At 41.8% G+C, this 24,639-nt stretch overlaps 1 protein-coding gene and 1 long non-coding RNA gene across 4 annotated transcripts in view; one reads left to right on the forward strand and one right to left on the reverse strand.

Moving 5' to 3' along the window:
* Window positions 1-1,752: 1,752 nt before the first annotated feature.
* Window positions 1,753-24,639, reverse strand: part of C1qtnf7 (C1q and TNF related 7) — a 100,881-nt gene continuing 77,994 nt past the window's right edge. Inside the window, exons 1-3 of one of the 3 annotated variants that reach the window (XM_046423909.2) lie at window positions 19,462-19,602; window positions 11,727-11,972; window positions 1,753-5,666 (exon numbers count right to left, since the gene is read on the reverse strand). In XM_046423909.2, the coding sequence (XP_046279865.1) occupies window positions 5,035-5,666; window positions 11,727-11,964 (870 nt within the window). In that variant the 5' untranslated portion in view covers window positions 11,965-11,972; window positions 19,462-19,602 and the 3' untranslated portion in view covers window positions 1,753-5,034. Of the gene's footprint in view, window positions 5,667-11,726; window positions 11,973-19,461; window positions 19,603-24,639 lie in introns of those variants that run through there. The other 2 variants (XM_046423910.2, XM_046423908.2) reach the window with 2 other exon arrangements.
* The window catches only part of LOC124078814 (uncharacterized), a 97,141-nt gene continuing 91,942 nt past the window's right edge, over window positions 19,441-24,639 (forward strand). The window contains exon 1 of the long non-coding RNA XR_006847063.2: window positions 19,441-19,738. This is a non-coding gene — a long non-coding RNA (uncharacterized LOC124078814). The remainder of the gene's footprint in view (window positions 19,739-24,639) is intronic.

Consider the following 24,639-nt stretch of genomic DNA (forward strand, 5'->3'; position numbering starts at 1 on the left):
ATGCACACGTGAAAGTTGTGGCTGAAAGGACTGGTCATCCATTAACTCATCACACTTTCATTGAGCACATTCTATGGCAGTTACCATGTAGAGTCCTTGGACATAAAGATGAATAGGAAAAAAATCTGCACCAGATAGACAAATGTAAACAGGCCTGAGCAATGTGAGAAGGGTACAGGCCCAGCACAGTGGGTAAGAGCATGGGCTCTAGTGCCAGATGGCTTGGGCCTACCGCAACACTATTGATTTCACACATTTCCTCACTTCTCTCTCCCTCTGTTTCTCCATCTGTAAAACGGGTAGAATGATCACTGTGAGGATTTTCTGTCCATTTGGGCGGCTGTAACAAAATACTAAAAACTGTGCAGATATGAACAACAGAAATTTCTTTCTTTCAATTATGGAGGCTGTGAAGTCCAAGATCAAATTGCTGGCAGATTCAGGGTCTGAAGGAGGGCCCACATCCTGGTGTACAAATGGTGGTCTTCTTATCACTCTATTCTCCTGAGTTGGCAGGGACAGGGCAGTGTTCTGGGGCCTCTCCTATAAGGTCACTAATCCCATTCATGAAGGCAGAACCCTCTTGATCTAATCATCTTCCCAAATCCCATTTCTTGTTATTATCACACTAAGTGATTAAATTCCAACATATGGATTTGGAGGAGACAGAAATGTGCAGACCATAGCAAGGTCCAAGTGAGGTCATGCATGTAACAGGTGCTTGGTAAGGCATGTAACAGGTGCTACTGTGACTAGATGCCACTTCTCAGATGGTAGAGGAGACACAGGAGGTTACCTATTGGTCCCCTCCTGCATAGGGAAGGGAATGAGTAGAGGAAAGGAAGTAATTTTTGAGCTGGACCTTGAAAGATAAACTAGCTAAGCGGATAAGAACAGCAGTGGCCTACGAGCAAAGGAAACATAGTGTGTAAAGGTTCTGAGGTATGCCCTGGCCAGCCACTCTTGAACTGCAGTCGTCTGCATTTTCTTAGACTATATATTATATGTGGGTGACTTCTGCTTACCATGAAAGTAAGCATAGGCTAGATCCCCAAAGGCACTATTATTAGTAGCAGGTAGGATTACATCTTTTGCAAATGACCAATTTTACACAGAAGATTTAAGTTAAAATGGCATTTAGAAGTTATCATTATGAAAAAGTACAAGGAAAAATACCACCATAGGCATATCTAGTTCAAGGTTGAAACAGTAACTCCAAGACTCACTCTTTCTCTTTTATCTCCATCTTCATTTGTGGATGAATTCATTCTCAGGTGGTATTAGCTTTGTGATGTAAGATGCCAGCTGGAGGTTCAGAAGCTGAAGTCCAATGGAAAAAAGAGATTCTCTCCAAAGAAGTTCCAGCAAAGTCCCACTGGCTTTAATTGAGTCACCTGGACCAATTATTTTGGTGAGGGAATGCTATTCTTCAATTGATCAGGCCAAGAAGCTCATAGACTAAGCATATGAAGGAGGATATTCCTTCAGAAGGAAGTTGGGTATAGATGGCAGGAAAAGAATATGGAATGCGTGCCTGCTAGAAACACCCAGAAGTGTAAGACACATTTTATATTTAGAGTTTGGGAGGACCATTGCTGGTTTTTATGCTGTGGAGTGACGTGACTGTATTTCCATTTTAGAAGAATATATTAAACTAGGCGTGGGGGATGAGTTGGAGGGTTGTGGCTGGAGGTAAGGGGTTGGTTGCAAAGGTTTCTACTAACCAAGGGAAGCGATGATCCATATGATGAACATATGGATGAGACTTGGCATCCAGAACGAAAGTTTCAGTGACTCAGAAGTATACATTTAGGGTCTAGAACCGTAAGAATTTGGTGCTGAACAAAATTCAGTGGGGAGGGAAAAGAAGACATCTAGAATGCATTTAGGCTTGTGGCCTTGGATAGTGATGCCATTTAAGCAAAGTGGAGCTACAGAAGGAGAGAGGGGACATTATAGGACAAAAAATAGCTAATATCTAAAATTTATTTATGTTCATCATCTTTTTTCCCAGAGTGTTACAGAAAAGGTATATTCAGAGTTCATGACATCTATTTTTCACCATAAGCAACATTATTCGCAGTGATGAGTGACCTGGGTACATCCTTGTGCAGAATGTGAGCTAGGAACCTGGTGCCCAGGTACCTGCACGTTTTTGACTCACACTGTGGTCTTCGCCTTGCCCCTCTGCCTTTTCATTTGTTTTGCTCTTTTCTTTTATCCTGAATGTTTTCTGTCTGTATTTTACTTTTCTAAGATGCTGTAAGTCTTTCCAGAACAAGATAGTATGTAGTCAATTCATAATGCCTTATTAATATTCAATACAAGTTAGCCCTTACAAAGAATGATTGGAATGAAACTTAGATTTTTCTTAAAAAAAATCACGCTTCCATTTTCCTTACACAAATATCCATAAATGTGGAAAAATTGTACCTGCTTTTTTTTTTTTTAAGAAACAAAAGACACTGGCATTTATTTGCTTAAGATTTTATTCTTTCAATACCAAAACCGCCTTTCCTTTCCCATGTCAGCTCTCTGATCCCCATCACCACCCCACCAGATATCTCAAGATAAAGTTTATCTCAGGGCCTAAGACGAATAAGAGAAACTTTGTTTAAAATGCTACTCAAAATAGGCTTTGAAATGAAAAGCATTTACAAGATAAGTAAACAATGTCCAAAAATAAATGCATTTATAGATCATGCTCAGAAAAAAATTTACACAACAATCTTGCGGGTCATGACTGTCTGCATGACATCTCCATTTCCACTTTCTCCAGAAAATTCTGTTGTCCTGAAATGGCCTAAATTTTCTAAGATTAGATAGATTCGGTTGTTTGTGCTCTATATCCGGGAATGTGGCTTTAGCTGTAATGCGTAGGCAGATGATCATCTCACACCACTTTGGCTCTCTCTTCTTGGTCTAACCCTCATTGCTCTTGGACAACTGGGCCCATTGCCTGACTCAGGAGAGCAACAAGGGGACAGAGTATGGAGGCCAGGGAGGTCTGAAAACCAGGAGAGTCAAGCATTGCGCCCAGATCAACCCATCAGTCATTACAAGTTTCACCCCTGATAATGGCAGCTCTCAGTTCTGGAGCATGCAGACCTTCACCCTCCCGTGAAGTCCCCACCCCTCAGGCTGGCCTTTGGGGCTCTTACAAATATGGTCCCTCAATATCTGTCCTGGGTCTCTGCTCTCACTTGCTGCTTTGTCTGCATTGCTATTCCTGCCTGTGTGTCCTTCCTCTCACTTGGGTCACTCCAAGTCCTGTCATCACCTAAGGCCCAGTGGGCAGAGATTTCCTTGGTCTTCTCTATCACCTCACAGTTTGGAAGCAAATATTTGGTCTTCTTTTACAGCAATTTGTCTCTACCCCAAGCCCGACACTTAGCATATTTTAGTTTGTTCTTTTCCAGAATTGTAGGTAAGTTTATGTATACATTGCTGTATCCTTAGAAATTTGATGGCAGGGGCTGTGCCATTTTCATCTTGGTGTTCCTCTGTCTTCACAAAGGAGGTGACATGATTCACACATTTGTAGGCACTAAAAAACTTATTAAATTAACAAGCAAAGAGGGGAATAAATAGAAGGAGCAGTAGAAGATACTGAAAGAAAAGCCTAAGGGAATATGATTACTATAAACCAAGGGAGTGGGAGATGAGACAGAGCCACAGACTAACTGACAGATTGCAGTTCAAAGGGCAATAAGAAGTGGGACCTGGGGGCTTGGAGGAGACAGCTATTTATCTGTTTGATCTCTCTCCTGCCTCCTCCTGTTCATTCTCTGATTGGCTCACTTGTGGATCAGCTAGCACTCATGGATCAGTGGACACATGCTTTGCCTCCTTGGAATTCAGGATTTAGGAAATCCACAAGAAATCACGTGCTAGAGTGATATAAAGCAGTGGCCTTATTTGTGAGAATGCTATCAGGTTAGAAGTTTGATTTAGGAGACCATCATGTTGAAAGGTTTGGGAGAATGACCTACTGGCTGTTTCTCTCCATTTCCATCTTCATTTCCATTACCCCTCCCAGGCCTCTATTCCCTCTCTAGGATTTTCACTCCTTCCCAGTTGAAAATACCATGTTTTGAGGGAACAGGGAGTAAGTGGTGCTGACGTCCTCATTTTCTCTGCATCCATTTCACCCACTTAAATACACCTTGGTATGCCCACTCTCTTCCCACATGTAAAATCTCCTCTGGTCCCCAATCCTGGGAAAAGCAGTCTTGTGTAGCTCTAGCATTGAACCCATCTATTTTCCACAGTGCCCAAAACAGAGTTGTGACAAGTGTGCTCCCTGCACTCTATCTAGCCTCTATGGAGGTCAGGCTGTATTCCACCTGACTTGGCGCCATGGTGTCTGGTCCACACACAGGGGCTCACCAAGGAGCTGTTGTGTGAATGTACACCAACACAAAGAACTAAACAATAAAACAAAAGAAATTTATCACTTTAGTTTGCTTGAAAATGCTCAGCGTCTCTTACCTTTGTTGTATGACCTATTATAGCTTTTGAGAACTCTCACACCCTGTCTGGGATGTTATGTTTCTCTTAAATAACAGACAAAACTGTAATTTTATGAATATTTAATGAGACAATATCATCCAGCTGACTTTATCACAATGGACATTTAATAAAAGTTTTGTCAATATTGTCTTTAATTTGTTTAAATATTTATGAACATTACTTTTTTTTTTTTTTTTTTTGGTGACGCTGGGGACTGAATCCAGGGCCTTGTGCATGCAAGGCAAGCACTCTACCAACTGAGCTATATCCCCAGCCCCATAGACATGACTTTCAAGAGAATCCATATCTGGAGTTATTGTGGACAGCTCATGTTGGTGTGGTTTTAGCTGCGTGGTGGTTTATCTTGTTTTGATAAATTCCTCCAGAACTGTCTGCAGATGCTCTGGAATCTGAGTAGGAGTTCTTTGGAACTCTTTCCTGCTCCTTCCACCTTCCAGTAACCCAGATGAGATTGAAGCATCAGCCGTGGTGACCTGGAAACTTTCAGGTCTGCAGTCGGGGTCACAGTTCGTCATCTTCTGATATGGAATCCAGGTAATCCGTGTCAACGTACAGGAGAAATCCAGAGAATAAGCTGTCTGCCCAGCCTGGGTCTGAGAAGAGGCCATTCTGGTCTGTGAAGAAGATCTCCAGCCAGACTTCATCTTCTGGCTGCAGGTAGATGACGGTGGACCCTGAAGCCACGTCATGGTTCCCTGTGTTGGCATCGAAGGTCTTTATCCGGAATTGCCCATTGTGCACCAGCCCGATTGCCAGGTGCTTATTGGCCAAAGTGATATCATAAGAAAAGTAGTAGATTCCTGGGAAAGCGCAGATGAACTTTCCTGTCGCAGGGTTGTAGTGCTCACCCTCATTGAAGAGCACCTTGTTAAATATAATAGGTATTCTTTCTTCAGGGTAGCTGGTGGTGATGCCAACAGAAAAGGCGGATTTGAGCACGAGGCTGCCACATCTGCACACTCCAGGGAGCCCTGGGTCCCCTTGGTCTCCTCGGTCTCCCTTTGGTCCAGGAGGCCCAACTGGACCTACTTCTCCTTTCTCTCCCTCTGGTCCCATGGGTCCTTTCTTCCCAGTCTCTCCTTGGTCCCCTTTTTCGCCAGCAAGACCCAGGGGTCCCGTCTTACCTCTCAGACCTTCAAAGAGAGTTTATAGTTGAATTAATAGTTCTCTAAAGAGTCATGAACATCATTATCTACATGGTCCCAGCACACCAACTTTGTCTTTTTAGTCAACCTTTTAGTTAGTTAGCATTACTAACTAAAAAAATCCTCTAAAAAAAATCACTGATACACTGAAAATGAAAACAGAAAATTTTCATCAGAATTTCAAGTCTGTTTTCCTGAGTATGTTACACATCATTTAAGACCTGTCTAATTTAAAAATAATTAACTACTATTTTGATGATGATGGATGACCTGTCATTCAATTATTCCAATCCAGGTACTGGTCACTGTCTGAAGAGTTCAGTGAGCACAATGATATTATTCTCCAGAGTAGACTCATAGGGACAAATAATTCTTATAATCTATTTAGTCTCATGCCCCATTCTATTTCAGTTAGTTTTTTAACAAAATAACGAATGCTAAATTTGCTTATGTTTATGAACCGTTTATTATGTGTCAAGAATAGCATTAAGAGTTTTATTTGCTGTATTATCTCATTTAAATATCACACAACTCTATGAACTAAGAATTATTAATACTTTAATTTCAGATGAGAAAGCTGAGCCATGGAAAAGTTATTTTGTTCAAGAGATAGAGCTAATGAGTGATAGAGCTGTGATCAGAATGGCATGCATCCTGCCTGACTCTGGAGACTGAGTATCCCCCAGGGGCAGTGGCTAGAGTATGAGCTGGTATGTAGTGTTAATATGATACAATAACCAGAAAACTATGACTGCCGCCACCTCGCATTAGTTCCTTTGTGGAGAGAAAACTGATGCCTGCAGCTGTGACGAAACTTGCTTCTGTGGCAAGGCCAGGGCTAGAGTCCAAGCCTTAATAGCCTGATGATGTTGCCCGGTCCTCAGAATGCTTCTTCCCTTTAGGGTGCTACTCAAGAATCCTAATTCTGTTTGGCTCTGCTCCTATATGGCTGTTTTCTCTTAGGGAAACCCATTAATTTAACTGGGAAGGACATAATAACTGTGAAAAAGTTTTCAACAAATTTGAAGTTACCGTGCAAGATTATTTTCTCTATGTCCAAATTGCTGTATCTACAGATCAGCTACAGATTAAGTGCAGAGACATGGTGATCATGGTTTAAATAAGCAAAATACACTTAATTTTAAAGCTGTAAAGACTTGATATTATAAAAAAGATGTTATTCAATTTGTTATGGTTTAGATATGAAGTGTCCCCAAAAAGCTCACATGTGAGACAATTCAAGAAGGCTCAGAGGTGAAATGATCAGAGTATGAAAGGCTTAAACTAATCAGTGGATTAATCCATTGATGGATTAATTGGGCAGTAACTCTAGGCAAGTATAGTTACTGGGTGTGACTGGATTAACAGGCCACTGAGGCCATGCCTTTGGGGTTCATGTTTGGTCCTGGTCAGCAGATCTCTCTCTGCTTTCTGCCTGTCAGGTTCTGAGCGGCTTTCCCCCACCACGCCTGTCCACCATGAAGCCCAGAGCTATGAAGTTGGCTATCTATGAAGTGAATCCCTAAAACCATGAGCCAAAATAAACTTTTTCTCTTCTACGTTGTTCTTGTTAGGTCTTTTGATCAGTGCACTGCAAAAGCAGACTAAAACACAATTGTATGGCCAAATCCATTTTATAAATAGTTCTCATATCATGATATTTTCCCCAAATTTCCAAAATATCCAAATTATCAGATATCTGCAATGTACTTTTGTAGTCAGAGAAAATATATTGTTGACATATAGTTTTACTTTTAACTGTGATTCTGTTCTCAAGAACTTTTATGAATGTAAATCTTTTTATCTTTTTAAAATTTTATTTTATTTATTGGTTTGTTTTATTTTTATGTGGTGCTAAGGATTGAACCCAGTACCCCACACATGCTAGGCAGTGTTCTACAACTGAGCTGCAGCCCCAACCCTTTTTTTTTTATCTTGGTAGTGCTTTGACATCATTTATTTGGATATTGTACGTACATCAATGTGTGAATTCTGATTTGTTTTTCAAACAAATTAAGGCAAAGTTGACAAAGAAGCATTCTGGGTAATGCAAATTGGAGAAGAATTAAAGCTTTGCCTTTAATATATCAACTATTGTGATTTAATAATTTTGAAAAAAGTGGCTATTGGCAATTTATGCTGCACAGGGTGCAAACAGTGAACATGACCTTTACTTGGTGGGTAGGACCAGCGTTCTTCCTCATCCAGTCCTGCCTCCAGCTGAAGATGGTTTTTCTTGTTAAGTTGAAACTCTAGTCCCAGCCAGAGCACTCTGATATTTATTTCTTTGAACAAGGTCAGAATAGTCTGATCTTTCTATGTTTGATTTTTTTTTTTTTTGGTAGAGATGGAACATGAACATGATTTTATTGTTAAATTTACTTTAGAATCAAATAACTCCTAAATTGCTATTTTATCTTCAACAGGAGTTTAACTTTTTCTGTCTTCATCATTGATTTTTTTTATGTATTAGTAAAAATTATTTTGGTCTCAATAACAATTTTAACCATAAGATTTCGTTATGAACTCAAATCCCCCTGCTTCTATGATTTTGGGTACATCACTCTCGATTTCAAATGCTGCATTCGTTAAAAAAAAAAAGCAGATCTAAATCTACTTCAAACTTAGTGAGCAAAGGAGTCAATAGCGACTCAACAGATCTGGGATAAAACCCACTTTAGCCATGGATTAGTTAGATGCGTTTGCTCTCTGGCTCCATTTTCCTAGTAGTTGAAGTGAAGGTTTGGACTGGATTGCTTAAGTCTCATCCTCTTGAAAATTCAATGAGGCCAAATCATAAAGACTGGGATGTCATTTCACAATGCTGCACATGAAAAGATCTTCACCATCTCCATGCCTGGATGTCCCATAATAATATTGAGTTAATGTGCTGAGCTGTTGGGGTGATGACCTTCATGGACTAATTATAATAATTTATAGTAATTCTTTTTTTGTGCATGAAGAATTTGTCCATGTGCTGGAGGTCTACACACTAAGAGCAGAAAGAAGGGCTGAATCTTTCTCCCTCTTCCTATTTAATCAGATATATGCTCAGATAAAGAGAATTATGGAGTAAGGGTTAGTCTATGCTTAGGTACTGAAGCTTGGACAGAAGCAATTTCTTCTTATTTCTCCATGAAATGTACTTACCTTGATTTCCTCTTCAGGGCCATTTTATCCATCCATCCATCCATCATCCATGGATTTATGCATGTATGCACACATCCATCTAAAACATTGAATATTGGTTGACCATCCACTATCTGCCAGTCATTGTGACAGGGGTTGAGTGTGACATTGGCACAAAAATCACCTGCCCCATTCTCAAATTAGCTGTTATTATCTTGAAATCTTTAAATATGGGTCATAGATAAGCTAAATGATACCTTAAACCCATACAGTAAACTAGAATGAGGAATCTGTTTCATGAGTTAGTTCTACGGCTATTTGAAAATATATTTTTTATGGATTTGCATTCAAATTAAATGAAATGTGAATATGTTTCAGTAATTATTGCTATAGACCAGAGAGAGAGAGACAGCTACTTTTTTTTTACAGATAATTTATGATTTAGTATAATCAGTTCTGTGTTTCTAATTTAGAGTAGAGAAGTTGGACAACAACAACAACATAATACCCTGGTTCCACCTGGACTTGGTTGGGGTGGATGTGGTGGGTGTTCACTAAGAGTGACCAATGAGAAGAGACTTGTGGTGTCATTAAAGGAGAACCAGGGAGCAGAAACCCCCTTTGCCAGCTTCAGCTACATTAATCCTCAAAGCCCAAGGCTGTGCTCCCATAGTTTCTACGGGGAATGCTTCTCTCTCTTACCTTTCCTTTTGGAAGTGTTATATAGCCTTATGTATATATTGGGTTTAAATAATCCCAGGCTGGGAGAGTCACTTTACTTTTGAATATTAATTTTTTAATTTATAGCATTCTTTTCATTGTTCATTATCATCATTGCAAATTATAATGGTGGACATCAAATACTAGATTTAGAGTTCTAGATGAGTAGTAAGTTCTTAATGAAAGGTCATTATTTAGACACAGTGTAATTATGTGTTCATATATTGGCCTCCCCTACACACTGTCTGCTTCTCAGGACATGGACAATGTATTATTCATGATTTTGTTCCAAGTGTCCTCAAACAGGTGCAATTTTGCACTATCCACCTCCTACCCAAGGGGACAGTTGGTGGTGTCTGCAGATATTCTGGTTGTTGTAGTTGAGAGGCATTCGGGTGATACTGCCCAAAGGCCTACAGTGCACAGGAGAGCCACCCGCACAAATAAACACTGATCCCCAAATGTCTTTAATGCAGAGGCTGAGAAATACTGTCTGGAAAAATATTGTATACTAACAGGTGCATAAAAAATTTCTGAGTGAATTACTCATGGGGACATGGAAGAATAGATGGATTGATGCACTTGGGTAGACAGCTAGCCTCACAGAAGGTTGAACTTGTAGCAATTATGAACATTTAATTTAATTTGAAATAACATTAGAACTACCTCATGAAACAGATTAAGCATTTTTAGCTTATTATATGGCTTTGGATAGTCACAGTTTCTCTGGTCTCATATTTGCAGATCAAAATGTAATAAATAATAACAGTTAACATTTACTCTGTTTGACCCACATGGCAGTTATTCTGTGGAGTGTTTTGATTGCTTCATTGTCCTAAGCTTCACAGTTACTATTACCAATTCACAAATGAGGAAACTGAGGCTCCAAGAGTTTATTTGCCTAAGGGTATTAAGTCATTGAAGGAGCCAAGATTTGAGTCTAAGTCCTTCTGGCTCCAGGGCTTAATGGTTTAGCTGCTACATGGTTAGTCAGAGACAGAGTACACCAAAAGGGTTACTAACACGAAACTGCAATCCTGTTGTCACTGCAGGATTTCAAGGACACTCATAATCTCGGCTCAGTGATAACTTAGATTCATGCATTTCCTATGGAAGACTTTGAAAAATTCTACTTGAGCCTTGACATTCAAAGTTCTTTATTTGATGTTGAACCTTTACTAAAGTTTTTTGTCTAATACTGAACCACTCTCATAGGTTTGACAGTATTGATTTGCCAAGTATTTTTTTTTGCATGGGAAATTCAGAAATGAATTATTAGCCAATAACTGGAATATACATTATGGTTCTATTTCATAGAACTCCAGTAAATCAGATGCGGTGACTAGATAGAGGCATATATCTTAAATCCATTGACTTTTTCCTTCCTCTTTTTGGTCCTGACTTCTACACTCAGAAACTTGTTTTCAAAGATTGATTCTGAATCCTTTGGAGTTAACAGAGTCTCTGCAGAATTTCAATTTGGTTGACTTGGAAGGACTGAAGAGTCTGGCAAGTTTCCCGGACCAACTTATTTGATGGGGGGAAAAAGTGAAAATTACCGAAGGACTAGGGGACAATTGTGTTGCTGCAAAGTGCTACAAGAAATCTATGCTTTAACTGCTACAGGACAGGTGGGAAAGCGATGAGCTATGAAAGGCTACTGCCTTTTTATCTGTGAGAAATAAAATCCAGAAGCCCTTTTGGTATCTCCATCAGTGCTCAGCAAGATGGCACCTGTGTGTCTGGCTCTGATTTCTGCCTCTGCTTAGTTTGTGCATCTCCCCTCCTGTCCATCTGTCTGTCTATCCATCCATGACCTGTGCATCCAGACATCATCTGGAGCTGGAATAGCCAGGTGGGTCCAGGTATCGGGTGTCTGAGTCCATCCCACGAGCAGTGCCTGTCCATCTCCCCTGTTCCACTCAGCCTTGGTGTGGCTCAGTTTCCTCACATGCACGATGTGATAATGTCTACCTGAAACAGTCGTCATTACCACAAAGCAAGGATGCAGGTGAAGAGTTGAGGGCAGCACCTGAAGCAGGATAAGAGCTCAGTGCATTGTTAGGACTAATGAAATTGAAGTAGAGAGGGGACTTTAGGAGCAATTCCCATGAGACGAAGCAACAGAGAAGATGTGTGTGTGGGGGGTAAAGTGGGTGAGGGGAGTGGAGTGTGTGACATAGCTTCACCGTCCGTTACCTGCTGTGCCCTTTTCACCTTTCTCTCCTTTCCGGCCGTCTCTACCATCTCTTCCTGGAAGGCCGATGCGACCGTGGGGCCCCGGGGATCCGTTGGCTCCAGGGGGGCCTGGTGGCCCAGGTAAGCCAGGGATGCTGCAGATGTATCTTGGGGAGTAGCTGTCTCCTTTGACCTGATTGCCCCGAGGTTGTCCACTTGCACAGATGGCAAAACTTGTGACATAGAGCAAGACAAACATCTTTGGCTCTGGAAGAGAAAAACACACATCAGTGACCCCTTCCAGGAGGGGGTTTGGCGTGGCTGACTGTGCTGGAGCAGGGGAACTGGCACTGACAGCTATCAACTTTTCACACGTGTGTTCCCTCATAGTTCCATTGAAAATGACATTAGATGATGTGGAGTCTCAGTGTCCCACACAGGGGTTGGTGTAGACAAAGGCTGGATTAAAAGGTTTTCCCAAAAGACATCACTGCATTGCATTTATTCTACAGAGTCAGTGATAGACTTTGAAAAATGATGCTTTCATTTTGCAAAAGAAAAGCATTTTTAAAAAATGGAAAATTAGAGATGCAAATGAATAAGATAAATATCGGCACTATCCTCATCACTCAGAGATAATTACCCTTTACTCTCCAATATATACATGCTTCCAGTATTTTTTGTCTGTGCCATGGAGAAAAGCAATAGGGTATCATTCCTATAATTCTTCAACTTTCTTTACTTTACATATGAACATCTTCTTACGTCAAAAGTTATTCACAGCATTAGCCAGGTGCAGTGGCACATGCCTGCAATCCCAAGGCTTGGGAGGCAGAGGCAGGCGGATCACAAGTTCAAAGCCAGCCTCAGCAAAAGTGAGGCACTAAGCAACTCAGTGAGACCCTGTCTCTAAATAAAATACAGAATAGGTCTGGGGACATGGCTCAGTGGTCGAGTGCCCCTGAGTTCAATTCTTGGTACTTCCCCAGCCCCCCATGAAAAGTTACTCATAACATTAAAAATATTGCTTTTGTCTCTACTACTTTATATATATGTACAGATGTACATATATACCCCCACATATATACACATAGGCATGTATACATGTATGTGTGTGTGTATATATATACACACACACACACACACGTATGCAATTCCCCATTATAGACATTTGTTTCCAGTGTTCTGCTAATGTAAACAGAACATCAGACATGTTCTAACTAATCTTTGCATATATCCATGATAATTTTTTTGTAAAAGTTAAAGCAGGAGTAAGGAAGAGGCATTTGCAGGAAAACCATGTTTTTTACTTGATAATCATGCCTAATGCCAATTAGTGTTAATTGGAGTACTGTGCATGTCCTGAGGGGAGTCTCAAACTGTAACTTAGAATCTGCAGGATATAATGTCTTGGTGTCCTATTAAGCCGTTAGCACTGGGGGTCAATTAAAGAGCTATGTGAAATTAGACCACGCATGCGCCACATGCTCTGCGTGAAGCGGGCGCAGGTCTCTTTGGCTCTAGTCTGGTAGGACGTGGGTTTCCCTCCACAAGGCCTGAGAATGGAGCACTTATTAGTATGGACCCTGGCACACAGGCTGAGGGTTGGGGAGGGGCGGTGCAGGCTGTGGAGACCTGAAGTTTTAGGCCAAATGATCCTCAGGATAAGCAGTTTCTTTAGAGGTGGTTCTGGTTTTGTGTAAATGGGGAGTATGTGGATGGTTGAACATGATTTTTTTTGTACTTCTGATTATACAAAAGAATGGGTTTCCTAGTGGCATACTTGTACAGGCAGATAACATGTACTATGATCCTATCCATCCCCCCACTGATGGGGGTTTTTCTATTTTCCCTTCACCCTCCTCTTGATCCCCTTCCTGTTCTCTGATGGTCTCTCTGGACTTGGGTTTTAGCAGGAAATCTGTACAGTGCTTGATCTGGACTATACTCTCCCAAAGGAAATAATCATGAAACCTGGGATAAGCAATTACATAGTTTCTTTTTTCTTTTTTTGTACCAGATGTTGAACCCAGGGATGCTTAACCACTGAGCCATATCCTTAGCCCTTTTTATTTTTTGAGACAGGGTCTCCCTAAGTTGCTTAGGGCCTTGCAAAGTTGCTGAGGCTGGCTTTGAATTTGTGATCCTCCTGCCTCAGTCTCCCAAGCTGCTGGAATTACAGGTGTGTGCCACCGTGCCCAGCTTGTTATTTTTAGACAACCACCTCAGAGAATTTAACCATATACACAATACCACTTTTTTGGTACTTGGGGGTAATTGCAATATCCAAAGGCTAGACTCAGAAATTTGCCAGAGCATAGGAATGACAAACTGAGGAAAACACAGTATGCTCCTGAGATTTTTAATTAAGACTTATTCCTAGAAATCTTATTACTGAAAAGCCGAAGTCACTTATCCAAATAGAGACTCCATATTCTTGACCAAATCTCAGTGTTATCAGCCTTCTTTCTTCCCTCCCAAATTAGAGAGAATGTCTTTGCCATGTTCTGTCTGCTAGGCTTGACATACCACACTGTCTTAATCTGATTTTTTGCTACTATAATGAAATACCCAAGATTGGGTACTTACAAAGAAAAGAGGTTTATTTAACCCATAGTTATGGAGGCTGGATGTCCAAAATGCATAGTGCCGGTTCTGGCGAGGACCCTCTCAGCTGCATCACTTCAAGAAAAGATGGTATCGTGGTGGGAATGCAAGTGAAAGGGAGAGATCAGTTGGCAAGACAGGAAGCCAGAGTAACGGGGAGTGGCCTGTCTTGTGACTGTGCACTGAGCCCCTCCCCTTAAAAGTCCCACCACCATTCAGGACATAGCTTCCAACACACGGACCCTGGAGGCATACACCTAAACCATATCCACATCATGGCAAGCACTATCCTATGGCTCAAATGGTTTTAAGGTTGTTTCTGACAGCCCCAGGGTTCTGATAAAGACACCAGCACTTCCAAGCAAGCTGCAGATGAAGGAAAATTGTGAGAACGTTCTAGACACAATCCTTGCTGCAGTCAAAACCAGATGCATCGACTAAGTTGCCTGTTCCTCTCTCTTGTAAACAACTGATAATGGGGAGGCTCTGAGAAGGAATGTGAAGGTGGAGAACATCTGAGGTCACCTGGAACAGAAGGTATAGGCTATAGGCCAGAAAGTGGTTTGAAGAAAGACTGGGAATGATCTGGAGGAAGGTGCCCTGGGCAGTGATAGAGAATACAACAAGGCCAACAGTTGTGGAGTGCGGGGGCGGGGTATCTGGAAGAAAATCTCAGTAACATCTAGTTGATGATGGACAGAGGAAGCAGAAACCTAAAAGATGTGCTTGCAGGAAAGAATATTGAACATCACCAATAGCCAGGCAACAGGTGCTCAAAGAGGGATAAATAAGAGCAACTGAAATGAACCTTGCACCAATGGGTTGCTTTTCTTTGAGAAATGCCCTGGTAAACTGTCGGCACCAGTCTAAAGGCACGTCCCCATTAGGACGTTCTGAAAGGCTCTCCTGATGATCATCCACTAAGGATCCTTATCTGATGCAGAAGCACAATGTGTCGTGGGGCCTGACGGGTAACGATGGCCTGATGATGAGTGTCAGTCCATTCTTGGGACTCCGTTCACACAGAAGGAAAAGGGGTGCGGGTCATGATGGAAAGCCACAGTGGCCTCTCCCGCGATGGCTGTCCACTTCACTTAGGAGCCAACAGCTTCGTGTCCCTGTACCACGGTGGGTGAGGCCCCCTAACTCCCCTGATTTCTACTCTGCTCACTCTCCAGTTCCAGTCACAGTGGATAACCTGGGGTTCCCAAGGACACGGGTGCCTCTGCCTCAGGCCTTCACATGTTTCTTCCCTCTGTCTAAAGCCCTCTTCAACAAGATGTCCATACACGGCTCCCTCCCTCCCCTCCTTCTGCAAGTCTTGCTCAAATGCCACCTTTTCATGGAGCCCAATGGTTTGCACCTTATTCATGATGCAATCTGCCCCCCACCCCAGCCTCCCTCTTTCTGCTCTATTTTTCTGTCTCCATTGTGCTCACCATCGAGGACTCCTGTCTTTATTTTACACTGCACATTCTGTCTGAGGGAATGGAAGCTCCCCGAGGGCAGAGCTCTCTGTCTTAGTCATTAATATGTCTACCTGCCTAGAACAGTGCTTAGTACAATAAACCCCAGCCGGAGGAAGTGAAGACTTTTTGTGGGGTTGGTGTGAGTTTTGTTGAATAAAAAGTAGCGAGGAATTACGGAGTATGAAATATTATAAGAGAAAGAGAGAAAAGAAGATTTCAAGAAGGCTTTCTGGGGTCTATGTGTCCCTTTCACAGTATTTGAGGAATAAAGGACTTGAGTTGTTTTGCCTTTAAGTCTATGGTGTTTAAAAATATACAAAAAGCTCTTTTTTTGTATTTATAATATAGGCTCTCTAAAATTCAAAAGAAAAAGGGTATGAAATGACAAGTAAATCTCTTCTTATTTTTCTGTCTTCTCAACAGTTTCTTCCCTGAAGGTGGTGACTGTTGTCAGTTTCTTGTGTCTTCTCCTTCCCCGTGTTGGTATCCTCTGTACCATGTTCTGCACTTGGCCTTTTTGCTGAGCTTCTTTATAGGTATGCAGAATCATCCCTTGGTGTCCATGGGGGATTGAGTCCATGACTGTCCAGCCCCCATGTATACCACAGTACAAGATGTTCAAGTCTCTGATATAAAATGTTGGCATATTTGCCTTTGACCTATGCACATCCTCCTGTGTACTTAAGTGGTCTCTGGATTACCTATAATACTTAACACAATGTAAATATTATGTAAGTAGTTGTTACTGTATTGCCTAGAGAATAATAATAAAAAAGTCTGTATGGGTTCAGTACACAGTTTTCTAAAATATTTCTGATCTGTGATTAATTGAATCCAAAGATGTGGAAATTGTGGATGTGCAAGGCCGACTGTGTGTATCTGTACTGGGGTTGACAGAGCTACCTTAGTCCCTGTTATTTAGGTGTCCATAGAATATCCATCATATGTTATATTTAAGTAGTTGATGGACAGGTAGACTATTTGCATTCTTCTTTTATTCTAAACAACAGTGCACTAAATATTTATATTTATCTATCTGTACATGGTTCGTGACACACAGCAAAAATTTTTTCCCAGTTTGCTTTTCACTTTTTTCATGTAATTAAAAAAACCATTTTTATTGTAAAAACATTTTTTGAAGTCAAATTTATTGTGTTTAGAAAGCTTCCCCCACTCTAAGGTACTAAAAGAGGCTTTCTCTTTCTCTAGGGCTGGGGGTACAACTCCTATTGTAGAGCACTTGCCTAGCATGTATGAAGCCCCGGGTTCAGTCCCCAGTACTGCAGAAAACAAGCAAAATATGCTTTTCTTTCAATGCTTGTCTCATTTAAAACAATTTTTTTTTAGTTGTTTGTGGACCTTTATTCTATTTATTTGTATGTGGTGCTGAGAATTAGACCTAGTGCCTCACACGTGCTAGGTGAGCACTCTTTCACTGAGCCACAACCCCAGCCTTCTTGTTTCATTTTGTCACCTTCAAAAATTTTATTTGTTAGAATTTTTTGATTAAAAACTCAGAGGTAGGGATCCAGGTTTATGTTTCCAACACCTTGTCTGGAACAATCCATCCTTCATGGAACGTCCACTGCTCTGCAGTCAACTTGATTATTTTGGCTGGAAAGGAACCATGTGTGTCACAGCTTTATAAGCATTATAATAATTTTAACAGCTTTACAGAGAGATAATTTGCACAACGTAAAATTAACTGACATATACGATCAATGCACACCATAATCCAACTTTAGAATATTTTCAAAATCCGTAGAAGAAAGCTATACCCATGAGCAATCACTTCTCATACAGTAAGCTTTAAAGCATTCAATTGAATTATGCAAATTTATGCAGAATAGGTGCTACATAGTTAAAGTACAATATTTCCACTTTCATGCTCCTTTGGAGTTAGAAAATCGAAGTTCTGGAAATAATGCTAATCTAGAACAGATCTGTCCTGGAAGCTAATTGTAAATGACTCTCTGTCCGATTTTTCTGCAGGGATAATAAAGTAACAAGTTTTTAAAACTTTAAAACACATATTTGAAACACACATACATGTATACATACCAGAGCTTTCATGTTAATGGGTGTTCTGAATTTTTAAGACAGGGATATAGCATATCATGTTTTGTAAACTTTTGTAAGTAATAGAATCTTTTGTTCTGCTAAACTAGCCATGAAAAACTCTTGAAGAAAAAAATACTGATTAAATCAATGCAAAAATTGAACTCCCAGAAAGTGTGTTCAGAGATTGGAATCCCTTTATAAATAGCCCATGACTTCTTTCTTCTAAAAATAAAAGATGCTGTTTATGGGAATGTAAAATGGTGCTACTTTGGTGAAAAACAGTGCAGTGAATCCCCAACAAAATTAAGTATAGGATTACCAAATGTCCAGAATTTCTCTTCTGGATATGTATGTGTACATATATCCAAAAGAAGTAAAAGCAAGGACTCAAACAGATATTTGCACACCTACATCCACGACAGCACTCTTCACAATAGCCCAAAGGTAGGAGCAAACCAGTGTCCACTGATTGACACTGCATGATGTATTCACAGAATGGAATATTATTCAGCCTTATAAAGGAAGGGAATTTCAATACATGCAACAACATGGATGGACCTGGAGACATCGAGCTATGTGAAATAAGCTATGCGAAATGACCAACACCACAGGATTCTTCTCACATGATGATCCCAGGCCAGCCACATTCACAGAGACAAACATTTACAATGCTCTGTGGTCCTATCTAAGGTCATAAAATGGCACAGCCAGGATTTGAACTCAGTTCTTTTGTCTCCAAACATGAACTTTCTTCTACATCATGTGAAGGAGACTATAACAGATTACTGCAAGACAAAGGTCCGGACTTGATTATGAATTCAAGCTGAAATGTGCTTTGTGTGGAAGTCAGAGGAAGAGGTAGGCCACCGAGGAGGGCCGAAACAGGATGTCTCCTTGGCCTCTGACCCAGAGATTTCACGAGATCAGGCCTGGCCTTCTCTGCCTGCCTGACAGGAGCACGAGCTGGGGACGATGCTGGGAACCTCGGCTGTTTATGCCTCCTTTCCTTCTGTATAGCGACCCCTCAGCTTCTTTGGGGCTGCAAGTTTCCTCGCAGAACTGCCTTTCCAGTTTGAATGAGCTCCCTCCTCCTCCTGGCACTACTCGGGTCCCCCAGGGCCACACAATTGCCTTTGCGTTATGACCATTTCCTGCTCATTTTCCCAGCAAAATGTAAGCTCCGTATCACTGACAGATAAGACTGAGCAAGGCCCACAGGAGAGGCTCCACAGGGCTGGATGAAGAACATACACATCCGTCAGCCTTTCTCATCAACAGTTCATGATTTATCAAGTTTTGGCTATCTCCTGATAAGTGCTCTGACGGCACAGCAGTAAAACACTCTGACACCTGCAAACAGTTGATGGTCTGCAGAGCAAGGCTAAGATCATCCCATCCTCCCAGAGACATTCGGGGGCAGGTTGGACAGGCAACCAAGGTCTAGAGACCACCGTCTGTGGTCATGAAGCGAGCCGCTGACCAGAGATCTGGACCCAGAACTTCAGCTTCCTGGATTCTCCTTACAAAACCACCTGTTTAATGAACTAAAAAGCTATCACTATGAAAAAGGCCATTGTACCCACATTCACCAAAATCCTATAAAAGAATAAACACCATACCGTGCTCTTGGCTGGTGAGCGGCTGCAGGGTGCTCAGAACACTGAGACCGAGGATCTTTCATGGGAGCTCGGTGAAAAGCTTGCTTTGGTACCAGACAGAATAACAGGTCCAAGTTCTCAAAGATTTCCAAATAGTTGTGCTAAAAATAACCTTCCCGCTTAGTCCCAAAGAGCCAAAGGCCCTGGAAGTCATTCATCCAGCCAGGCTCAACTGAAGGACCAGTTAAAATTATGGTTTTATTTGGGACAAACCCTGAGTTCCTGCTCCCCATGACTGGTAAGTTTGCAGGCTTCCTTCTCCATCTCTGGGTGTAGTGGCCTCTTTTTCAGATCTGTTTACTTCATTTTTCCCTTTTCATTTGTTTTCCGTTGAGTGGATGGTTCAGGAAAAAAAATTACTCACCGCCTGGAAATTATTTTTTTAACTTAGAGAAAAAGAAGTCATTTCCTATTCGAGAGTGTTCGAGGGGGAATCTTTAGATTCCGGACATAGGATGGGGTTTCATGGAATAACAGGGAGCACTGTCCCTAATCTTGATAAATGTGGCAGGAAAATGGCCCTTCAATTCTATGTGCTGCAGAAAGAAAGAGGGTTGAGCGCGGCATGATGTTTTCTTTGTTCTTTGCTGAATGGAGACAATGATTGAGTATTTTTAGATGACTAATATGTCTTTGTTCCTACCGAGAATTGATCATAACAACTCAAAAGGCAAAATGATTCTCCAAAGCCTAAGACTAGTCATCTTTGGTGCAATCAATTTCTTTGTTTCCTTCTGATATGTATTTCTTATATTGCCTTGGCAACGGCAATTTATAATTCATGATGTCATTTAAGGAAATTAAGTGGCTGAAAAAAGCCTCATTTTTATCTTGCTTTCTCACTCATTCTTCTCCAGCATTGAGATCTCCAAAGGAAAGAAATGTTCAGAGTAAGGGAAGTGAACACTGATCACAAATTTGAACAAGAATTTTAATGGGCTCTCTGTTCCGATCAGCTTTATCCTGCCCTAGGTATTCACCCTCCAATCTAGAGGAAATGGTCTTTTTGAATTTATTGGCTCTCAGAATCTGAATGCCATCATGGCAGGTAAGACAGTATCTTGAGCATAAGAGCCAGTCATATATGCATTTTTTTCTAAATTAGAATCTTCATCTTGCAGAGTCCCTGGTTGGTTAGTCTCATCCTCAAAATAAAATGGTGACCCTTACTTATTCTGAGCCTCCTAATAGTGCTTAAATTTCTCTAACAAAAGTTCTGGTGACAAATGTCAGCTACAGACAAGCTTGATCTCAGATGGCCCAGCTTATTTATTTGTTTGTTCATAATTGATGACTTTAATGGGCTTTCCTCATTTTATCTCTAGGATAGCACAATATCTGTCCAGGACCCCAGATGATTATTGACCAACAGAAGGCAGATGTGCCCAATCTTGCTACCTTTGCTTGGCTAAGTGTTGATGCAATTGATGGGTTCGCATTTGCTTTTATGTGTTATTCACAACATCCACAATTTCCCCCTCATGTTGCTTACCACATTTTAAAGTTATTTTTGTTAACATGTATGAATTGTGCATAACAGCGGGGTTTGTTGTGACTCTTGATACCACATACGCTGACCAAATCCGATTTTCCTTTTTCACCTTCCCCTGCCCCACCCTTCCCAGCATCCTTACTCACTATTCTACATACATGTCAACACACTTCTGGTGATAAGATTTCTTGTGTTGTTAAAGTATCGCAGTATTTTGTTCTGCAGTACTTGATATTTTCCTTGAGATGAAAATTATTTTTCAGCTTAGCTAACCTAATATAATGTATGTCTTCCCAAATGGACTTTTCTTTCCAGAGAGAATGAACCTCTGGACTGGTTCATTCAGAGCATTCGGCTGTGGGTTGAACTTGTCAGTGTTCACGTCACTCGGTTATTCTCACACTCACTCTAGAAGTGGAGGTGAGAAGCGTGGATAGGGCAGCATGTCCAGAAACATGGGCTTGGGGTCAGACTCTGTTCTCACCTGCCACTGGCCCCGAAGTCAAGGTCTCATTTTCTCTTTCTTGAGAAGGTTTTCCTTTTGAGTTTGTGATCTAAGTTTGGTGGACCCTACTTAGATTCTTAGATTACAGTTTTCCTATAACTTTACTGACTTTTCAACTGAATCTAGTTTAAGTCATTTTGATGCAGTCAACATTCCCAGAGCATCTAACAAGTGTTCAGTGAAACCAGCAAGAGAGAAAGAGAGAGAGAGAGAGAGAGGAGAGAGAAGAGGGGGGAGATTTTGCAATGTCTTTGGTATAAATACTACACTATGGTCACTTTCAAGTTTCCAGCCTCAAGTTACCAGCCTGACATCTAATGAATGCAAAGATGGGAAGCTATGTGCAGAACTGGCCCTTGCTAACTGGTCTTAGTTGGGCCAGTAAATTACTGATCTCTCTCTCTCTCTCTCTCTCTCTCACACACACACACACACACACACGCCACTTTGAAAAGCACGATATTATTTTATAAAGATGATTCTAGCTGATCTATAATAAGCGCATACAATGTGCCAAGATGTCACAACCATTACTTTCTTTAATCCTCACCACGACCTGTGGAGGTGTGTGATTTTCTACCCTCCTTTCACGGATGAGTACTTCAGGCGTCCAAGCGGGTTCTATATTTATCTCCTCCCTAGGGTGTTGGTGACTTTCCAACAGCAACTTCCTGCATGGAGACAGCCTGCCACCAGTTGGGCTGCCACTCTCTCCCCCTCAGGAGGTTCATTGGGTTCTCTTAGGAATTGAAGCTCTTCTTTCTAGTCTCAGAGCCTCGCCTGTATCTTCTCCTGGGCTTCAAGTCCTTGCTGAGCATGTGCACCCCACACCCCTTTCTCCATCTGTTTATATTTATCTTCCTTTTGTATCATTTCCTCCAGGAAGTGTCCTTGCTACTCTTGAGCAGGTACGAGGCTTCCCTTAAGTCCTCCTCAGTGTTATCTTGACCTCTCCTATGCACTCTGGCTCACTGGTTCTTAACTAGATCTACTGAATTTCCACACCAGCGGAGTAAGTCTAGGCATTTACATCTCTTAAAAGCCCAGTGGGTGATTCTGATGGGCATCCAGGCTTTGGGGGAATCTGTGTCCCATCTACTCTGTTTTTTTTTTTTTAAGAGCGAGAGCGAGAGAGAGAGAGAGAGAGAGAGAGAGAGAGAGAGAGAGAGAGAGAGAGAGAATGTTTTAATATTTATTTTTCAGTTTTTGGTGGACACAACATCTTTATTTTATTTGTATGTGATGCTGAGGATTGAACCCAGCGGCTCGCGAATGCCAGGCGAGCGCGTTACCGCTTGAGCCACATCCCCAGCCCCCTACTCTGGTTTTAATGGTGTCCTGCTTATTAGTCTTTCCCAACCAAGGAGTTTCATGGATATGAATCTAGTCTTCTTTGTCTGTCATTCTGTTATTTTATTCATTGATTTGTCATACATTGATTGGGTTGCTGCTAAATGCCAGAGGTTGAATGCTTGGTCTTAGAGCAAAGAGAGAGCCCTTGTAGAAATAAAAAGTAAGGGTAAGACAGCCATGTTTGACAGGATATTAACTGGGAATTCTCATCATCTTGGAATTTCAATTGAGGAACCAAAGCAGAGAAAAATGAGCAATCAGTGCCACCCATCTGCTTAGAACTAGTGAAAAATCAACTGCATTTGACATTGAACATTATCCACTTTTTTTTTGTACCAGGGATTGAACCTAGGGGTGCTTGATCACTGATCCACATCCCCAGCCCCTTTTTATTTTTTATTATTGACAGGATCTCACTGAGTTGCTTAGGGTCTTGCTAAGTTGCTGAGCCTGGCTTTGAGCTCACGATCATCCTGCCTCAGCCTCCTGAGCTGCTGGGATTACAGGCATGTGCCACTGCACCTGGCGACCACCACCCATTTTTAAACCACATTAAAAAAAAAAAACCAACTAGAAATTCAAAAAAGGATTAGCAGAGAGTTGTTGGCTGATGAAGGAGTGTTGAAGTGTTTCTCCTTTACTTCCCAAGTGACAGGGACTGCAAGGGAAGTCACTGAAAAGATTGGGGGTGCCTGCAAGAAGAGAACTGTTTATCTACCTTGCCTTGTAGTATGGGACTAGCTGCACTGTGAAGCTGAGGGCCTTGAGAGCCTCTGGCTGTCGCAGGATCCAGCGCAATGTGATGGAGAAGTGCTGGGGTGCTTGAACCTACCCCCAACCTCTTCTGTGGTCTTGCCAACTCAAGCGTTGTGAAGGCAGAGGCGACTGGAGGAGAGAGCAGGGCAGGGGTAGCTGTCGGAGAGCCAAGTTTCCCAGGAGGCAGATGGTTCTGAGGAAGGAGGCTGGGAATGGTCCATCCAGATGGAGCCCCTTGAGCCAACAAGAAGTCCTCCCTGGGAGAGGAGGCCACTGAGTACGTCACTGAGCACAGAAGTTGCTTGTGGGGCCAACCAGGCTATCAATCAAACAGTCTGCCACTCACATCAGGGAAGTGTGCCACGTGGGGGCCACCTAGGAAGCCTCTGGTGCCCTGTGAAGAGGCACATCCTGAGAGAGCCAGCAGTTCAGTACCTGGGCAGCCAGGGGAGGACCATGCAGGTGGCATTTAGTGAGGAATCTGATCACTTTTTTCTAATTCTCCTGCGCTCTGATCTGAGTTGCCAAAGGTAGGAGTGGGAGGAGGGCAGGAGGCGAGGGGGGAGTGAAAGAGAAGCGCACATCCAGGCTGCAGCCACAGAGGGGGGCGGCTTTTGTATTAGATGTGCAATAGGAGTTTTGATTTAGATTTGTCTTTTTAATATCTGAAAATTGTCCTTGTAACTGAGAGTTACCAGAAAACTAAAGAATTTGCCTGAGATGTCTCGGAAGGGCAGGGCAGGGCAGGGCAGGGCAGAGAGATCTAACAGAGTTTGACTAGGACAACTGATGGGAGAAAAATGAAACTGCTTTTTATTTATATCATTTGAAGTTTGGAGAAGATCATTTGATCACTGGAGAATCTTTGAAGAGTGCTGTGAAGGAGAAGTGCAGGGCGTTACAGAGTGTTCAGCAGGGAAACCCAGTTGAACCTATAGCTAAGAGAACACTTGCTTAAAGAAATGACATCTGACCTAAAATATCAAACAGGAGTGGCATTGATCAGGCCAAGAAGCAGAAAGATGCCTCCAGG

Source organism: Marmota monax, unplaced genomic scaffold, assembly GCF_021218885.2.
Source record: "Marmota monax isolate L192 unplaced genomic scaffold, Marmota_monax_Labrador192_F-V1.1 WCK01_AAM20220418_F8-fsc00009, whole genome shotgun sequence".
Classification (NCBI taxonomy): Eukaryota; Metazoa; Chordata; class Mammalia; order Rodentia; family Sciuridae; genus Marmota; species Marmota monax.